Genomic DNA, 7,134 nt, shown 5'->3' with positions numbered 1-7,134 from the left:
CTAATTTTTTGTATTTTTAGTAGAGACGGGGTTTCACCATGTTGACCAGGATGGTCTTGATCTCTTGACCTCGTGATCCACCCGCCTCGGCCTCCCAAAGTCCTGGGATTACAGTCTTGAGCCACTGCGCCCGGCCTAATTTTAAAATTTTTTGTAGAGACTGGGTCTCCCTGTGTTGTTGCCCATGCTGGTGTCGAACTCCTGGGCTCAGGCGATCATCCTGCCTCAGCCTCCCAACGTGCTGGCATTACAGGTATGAGCTGCTGCAGGTATGACGCCTGCTTGGACTTCTTGCTCTTCTGCTCTTGCTCTGTGTTGTGTCTGGAATCTCTGGGATCTTGAATCCCTTTTCCCTGTGATTCCTTATCACATCCTTCAAAATGCAGAGCACGTACCCCACACAACAGCACAGCAACAGGCGTGACTGCAGCAGCAAATGCTGGTGGTCGGCGATTGGGAGAACTCTTTGGCCTGGATGGTGATGGAGTGATGCCTTTTCTTATTGTGGTTCTGCTTGCTCCATAGAGTCTCTCGGCAGCTCTGATCCTGGTTTGCTTGGCCATGAGCCTCTGTCTCTTTTCTTTCCTTGGGCTTCTAGTTGAAGCAGACCCAGGCTGCCGGGGACTCTCCATTGGTGTGCAGGTCCTTGCCCATGACTCCTTGTGGTGTTGATGCTCCTCTTCCCCATCTCAGCCCTGCCTGGGCCCACCAGCAGGCAGGATGGCTGGAACCCCACTGCACTGCCCCTTCTTACCTGTCTGTGGTCATAGGTGTCTGACTGCTGAGATACCTGGACCTATTCAGTTATCACAAAGATAAGGGCCCGGGTACTACCTGTTCAGTTATCACAGGTGGCATGCTCCCAGAGGCAGATCATGACTTGCTCAATTTCATTAATTTCACTTGAACAGATGGGAAGCATGCTGTTCTCCATGAGCCTTGGCTTGAACAGAGAGAAGCTTGTGAGAGGTGCTATTTACTTGTTCTGCTTCTCTAACAGGGCCTCTAGGGACTGAAAAGGGCAGACCCTGGCCATGGGCCTCTATCTGGAAGAGGAGGTATCCATATCCACGTATGTAATAGGCCATATAGAAAAAGGAACAGATTGTTCTGGGCGTTGTTAGAAGGCAGAGTGAAAAGCAGCGGGTAGAAGGTGCCAGGAGACTGATGTTAGCCCATCCTAAGGGGGAATGCCCTTTCTATTGTCACACTGCCCAACAGGGAAGGCTGCCTAGAGAGGAGAACAGGAAGAGAGGTTGAGGTAGGGGTGGTCCTAGGTGGCTGCTAGCATGATAGTGACAGCTAGCATTGGGTGACCCTGTCCATGAGACAGGCGGAAATACACTGTGCACACCCTCTGGTGTTACATCTAACTGGATTCAACACTTGTTAGCCCTGTCCATGGGCAGGTTACATAACCTTTCTGCCTCTGTTTCCTCATCTGTGAGATAGGGATAATGCTAATGTCTCCCTCCTAGGGCTGTAATGAGGATGAAATAAGTTAATAGAGGTAAAGTGCTGGGAAAAGTTTCAGACACACAGGAAGGGCCACAGGCTCTTATTATGAGCCAGATATTGTAGTACTCTCTGACCTATATTAACCCATATCCTCCATATAAAGCAGTCAGTATCCCCATTACACAGGCAGGGAGGCCAAGGTGAGTAGTGGCTCCACCAGGGCTCCACCAGCGCTGAGATTCCCATTCGGGGCTACACAGAGGCTGTTCCCACAGGAGCCTGGGGTGGCACCAGACTCAGAAGGGCACTCTCCTGCCAGGGATCCTCTGCGTGGCCACAGCCAGGCAGTCCTGTCTGGTTCTGTCAGGAGCAGGAACAATGTGGACTGTGTTTTTAAGGAGACTCTGCACCCTGTGCTGATGGTTAAGGGCCGGATGCTCAGGTTTGGGCAGCATCCTTGGCCCTTGGGCGGCTCTGGCTGAAACAGATTGTTTTGCTGTGTCACAGCCAGCTGTGGGTCTGCCAGCTGGGCTCCCGACGAGGAGCGGCTGGCCGCTCTGATGTGCGCCCACCTTTTCCATCTGCCCTGTTCAGGGGCTCCTCCTGGCCCCTGGTCAGCCAGGATGTTGGGGCTGAATCTGGCTCAGATATGGCATTGAGCCCTGGTTCTCACCAGCTCTCGGCTGGGCCGCCTGCATTGCGTGTTGGTTTCTCTCTCCGGCTCCACTGGGCCGCCTCTCCCATGCAGCACTGGGCTCATTTTGTGATTGGCCAGTGTCTGAAGGGGCTGGAGCAGTGGGGTGAGCCGATTGGTTGTCAGTACTCAGAGCCCAGCCCTGGAGTTTAGGGTAACATCAGTAGGGGAGGAGTGAGTTTCTCCAAGCAAATTCTTGGTCCTTTTGGCCGGAGAAGGAGAAAATCATGCCAGGGAGATGCCTAACAAATGTCTTGACAGCAGCCCCAGGAGGAGTGTCTGCCTTTCCCTTGGAGAAGCTATTTACCCTTTCTGAGCTGGGAAATGGGGAGAAAGCTTCCTGGCAGCCTCCTTTCCACAGGGCTTGGGATCTCCCATAGGAATAGAGCTGAAAGTTCTTTGAAAAGTATAGCATACAAGCCAGGTCCTGTAGCTTGCGTCAGGGTCACTTGAGCCCATGAGTTCAAGACGAGCCTAGGCAGTGTAACGAGACGCCCCTTCTACAAAAACTTTTAAATATTAGCCAGGCATGGTGGTCCAGCTACTCAGGAGGCAGAGGTGGGAGGATGGCTTCAGCCTGGGAGGCTGAGGCTGCAGAGAGTCGAGATTGTGCCACTGCACTCTAGCCTGGGCGACAGTGAGACCCTATCTCAAAGAATAAAATAAAATAAAATAAATACATAAAGATAAAAAATGAAAATTATAGCATACGGTTTAGGAGGAGATGATCATATTTTGCACATTTCTGTCTGGGACCTTCTTGACATCTGCAATCTAAATCTGAACGCTCCCTCTGCCTCTAGGGAGCCTTCCCTGCCTGCTCCTGCCCATGGTGTTCTCCTAGGCACAGGCATGGGGTCTGGATGACTCTGCCCTCTCCAGAATTGGTTTGGCTTTTGATCCCTCTCCCTCTGCTGTTCAGTCATGCAAGAGTATGGTCTTGCCTGCCAGCAAGGCTGGGGGCTGCTGAGAGGTGGGTCAGGCTCTCCATTCCTTTTGTGTTTGCCCCAGCCCTCGTGTGTGGGGTGCAGAGGAAGGCTGACAAGCACCAGTGTGCCTTTCTCCCACAGGTTTGAGAAGATGGTCAGCGGCATGTACTTGGGAGAGCTGGTTCGACTGATCCTGGTCAAGATGGCCAAGGAGGGCCTCTTATTTGAAGGGCGGATCACCCCAGAGCTGCTCACCAGAGGGAAGTTTAACACCAGTGATGTGTCAGCCATCGAAAAGTAGGTGCCACCCCCTCAAGGCTTTCTTAGGGTGTTGGGGGCAGAGAACAGCAGTAGGTCCCTTGTTACTTCTTGAATCCAAGTTTGGTTGATTTTCCTTCAGGAGTGTCATGGCTTTCTGGGTCCATGTCCCCTCACTCTTAGCTGACCCATTCTGGGCTGGACTCCCTCCCTGCAGGCACTTGTGGTGATTCATTAAAGAATGACCTAGTTAGCCACCAGTGCACAGATGATTTTCCTGTCTAGCTGCAAGAGCAGCCTCCTCTCCCACACCCATCAGCCCGTCACCCCCACTCTCCACACACACTCAGGGTAAGATTAGCATCCAGGAAGCAGACAATTCGAGCAAGGAGCTGGTGAAGCCCAGAGCTTGGGCTTTTGGAATTCCACCTTCCACTTCCAGTCTGGAGACCTTCTCCAGACCGTGTTGAGGGCACTAAGTGTACCTTAGTAACCTCAAGATGTTAATTAGGTGCTTCTTGCTTCCTTGGCCAATAGGATTGGGAATACAGCACATTTATCTTCCATTTTATAGCATTATGGTAAAATACAGACTTACAGTAAAAAAGAATAAAAGATACAAAGTATAAAAAGAATACAGATTTATAGTATTGTCAACACATTAAAGAAAACCGAGTTCTCATTGACTGACTTGTCATTTTCCAGACTACTTTTGTGCTTGAAACCACCCCCTCCCCACCACACATATTCTTTCAGGGGTAACCTGTTAACAGCCAGAAATGTGCCCTGGCATGCAAGTTTAAGAAACGCTGGTTAACAGATGAGATGGGACAGTTGGAAGGAAGGACAGAGCCAGCTAGCAATTGACTGTGGCCCCTTGGCGTCACATGAGAAACCCAGAATTCTCTGTCTTAACTATAATAACTCACAGGCCTTCATGTAGAGAGGGAAGCAAGGCAAGTAACCTTGATCACGGCGGCAGTCTGATGTAGTCTGGTTCCTCCAAGTCTAAAGCACTCTTGTCTTGTTGCTGGCCCCCATGTGTGGAAGGCTGTATTCCTGGTTAAGGAGACTCCTGGTAGCCATATGAGGCCACCTGGATAAAGATAAGCTAGCTTGCCACTGTATTTGGTGCAAGGAATGCCATTTTATCTCTCACAAATCGGTCATTCCCATTTCTCTCTGTATGGTCCCAGAAATTTGGATAGAACCAGTGCTTCATAGCTCTGCTTCCTGAGAAAAGATTTGCATCATCTCTCTTCGAGGTTCGAGAAGGCAGCTGCTGGAAGAGGAAAGGGGTTTATCTGGACCAACTCTTCTGCCAAATCCATGTGCTGGAGTTTGTTCAGTGATCCCTGTCCTTCAAGAGCAATAGACGCAAAGGCACAATTATCAGGGAGCCTTGCTACTGCGTTTCTAGGCCTCTCTTTTCATGAGTCTGTCAGTGGCTGGGAAGAAAGGGGAGCAGGATACTTGTGGCTTGTCTTGAAAGTCAGTGGCCAAGTCAGGAAATGCATGCCTTCCTCTTGGTTACCAAGAAACACAAACCCAGCTAGCGCAATAAAGCATGTATATTGTAATAAAGGCTATCTCCAAGAAAACTATTAAAAAGATCCTACAAGAACAGATGTTAGAGGCGTTCTCTAAAGTCAGGAGCAAGACAGTATCACCAGTTTCTATTTGGCATTATACTGGTCTTAGCTAGTGTTTTGTTTTTTTTTTTTTTTTTAAGGAAAGAGATAAAGGGAATCAAAAAAGTGAAACTGTCATTATTTGCAAATAGTAAAAGTCTATATGAAATACCCTTAAAATACAGACAAATGAATAGAACAACAGGAGAGGTTAAAAAGATGTCTGGAAATAAGATACAGAAGTCAATTGTATTTCTATCAACAATAATGAAAATATGTACATATTTTAAAATACATTTTATTTTAGAATAATTTTAGATTTACAGGAGAGCTGCAAAGACAATGTATATATGTGTTTTTGTGTATATATATATACATATATGAATATGTTTATTTTAAAGACATCATTTACAGTAAGAACAAAACTATAAAGTACTTCACAATGAATCTAACAAAAGATACACAAAACACATATACAGAATATTAAAATTCGACTGAGAGACATCAGGAAGGATGTGTAAGCATCCAGGGGCAGCCGACAGACCCAGTGAGTGGGAGATTCTCCCGAGCCTCATGAGCCGTGGGTGGTAGCAGCCATTTCTCCACCTGTTCAGAGGCCACATGGTTTTACCTCTCCACTTCTCTTCATGGTCCTGGCCTGGTGTAATGGAGTCTGGTGCAGTTTTTCCTATTACTACCTGGCATGTCTTAGGGAGGAGAACCCTTCCCAGGCTCTTCTCAGGCATTTGACACTCTTCATCTCATGCCACACACACATGGTTAAGTGGGGTTCTCCCTTTCCAGCACCTTCAAGCCTCAGTGCTTTACACTGCCTGGTGCGGTCCTTAATGCATCAATATTGGCCTCTAACTTCACAGGAATAAGGAAGGTCTGCACAATGCCAAAGAAATCCTGACCCGCCTGGGAGTGGAGCCATCTGATGATGACTGTGTTTCAGTCCAGCACGTGTGCACCATTGTCTCGTTTCGCTCGGCCAACCTGGTGGCTGCCACGCTGGGCGCCATCTTGAACCGCCTGCGTGATAACAAGGGCACACCTAGGCTTCGGACCACGGTTGGTGTCGACGGGTCTCTTTACAAGACGCACCCACAGTGAGTCTGCCCTTTGCTATCATTGGTACTCTGTACCCATTGTGGGTAGGGACCTTCTCCAGAGATCAGACTTTTGTACCCAGTGAATGTTTTTTGGAAGACAAGACAATGCTGGTTGGGGGCTTTGGCTCATGCCTGTAATCCCAGCACTTTAAGAAGCTCAGGAGGCTGGGCGCAGTGGCTCAAGTTTGTAATCCCAGCACTTTAGGAGGCCGAGGCGGGTGGATCACGAGGTCAAGAGATCAAGACCAACCTGGCCAACATGGTGAAACCCTGTCTCTACTAAAAATACAGAAAAAATGAGCTGGGCGTGGTGGTGTGCGCCTGTAGTCCCAGCTGCCCGGGAGGCTGAGGCATGAGGATTGCTTGAACCCAGGAGGTGAAGGTTGCAGTCAGCTGAAATCGCACTGCTGCACTCCAGCCTGGTACCTGGCAACAGAGCAAGACTCTGTCTCAAAAAAAAAAAAGAAGCTCAGGAAAGAGGCTTGAGCACAGGAGTTTGAGACCAGCCTGGGTAACATAGTGAGACCTCATCTCTACAAAAAATTAAATAAATAGATAAATAAATAAATAAATAAATAAATAAAGAACATGCCTAGTTCTGGGCAGTAAGGTCAGCATTACCCACTTGGGAAGTATCACCCTTAGCTGATTCTTGCTGTGTTACTTTTGCGCTCTGTTCGCCCTTTCAAAAGTCGAGATGGAGATTTCTGGAGCTGCCAGCCCTGCTGGGTGGAATGTGCCTGTCTCTCGTCCTCATTTCATCAGGAGGACCTTGGGTCATAGGTGCGATACCTACATTCTTGTTTCAGATGCTCCTGTTAAAATCCTCTAAGCCCTTATACTTTACTTTTTTAAATGGGCAACTTGTTGGTGCTTGGCCTCTGAGAGTCGGAGCAGCAGAAGCTGTAAGTTGTGCCAGTTGGCGAGGAGGGGCTTTGTTCCCCACGCCGCCTTCTGGTCTGTCAGTGGCCCCAGCCAGTCCTCATGCCATCTCACCTTAGTTTCAGGGGCCTCACTGTCCTGTGACAACATGGGTTGTACTTTTTTTT

The 7,134-nt window shown here is 48.7% G+C and overlaps 1 protein-coding gene across 1 annotated transcript in view; it reads left to right on the top strand.

The window, feature by feature from the left end:
* HK1 (hexokinase 1) overlaps positions 1–7,134 on the top strand; it is an 84,924-nt gene that overhangs the window by 54,097 nt on the left and 23,693 nt on the right. Inside the window, exons 8-9 of the mRNA XM_017548921.1 lie at positions 3,223–3,378; positions 5,849–6,082. Of these exons, the coding sequence (XP_017404410.1) occupies positions 3,223–3,378; positions 5,849–6,082 (390 nt within the window). The remainder of the gene's footprint in view (positions 1–3,222; positions 3,379–5,848; positions 6,083–7,134) is intronic.

The sequence above is a fragment of the Cebus imitator genome, unplaced genomic scaffold (genome assembly GCF_001604975.1).
Source record: "Cebus imitator isolate Cc_AM_T3 unplaced genomic scaffold, Cebus_imitator-1.0 Scaffold215, whole genome shotgun sequence".
Lineage (NCBI taxonomy): Eukaryota > Metazoa > Chordata > Mammalia > Primates > Cebidae > Cebus > Cebus imitator.
Note: the sequence above shows the minus strand (reverse complement) of the source record. Positions and strands in the feature narration are given on the sequence as shown.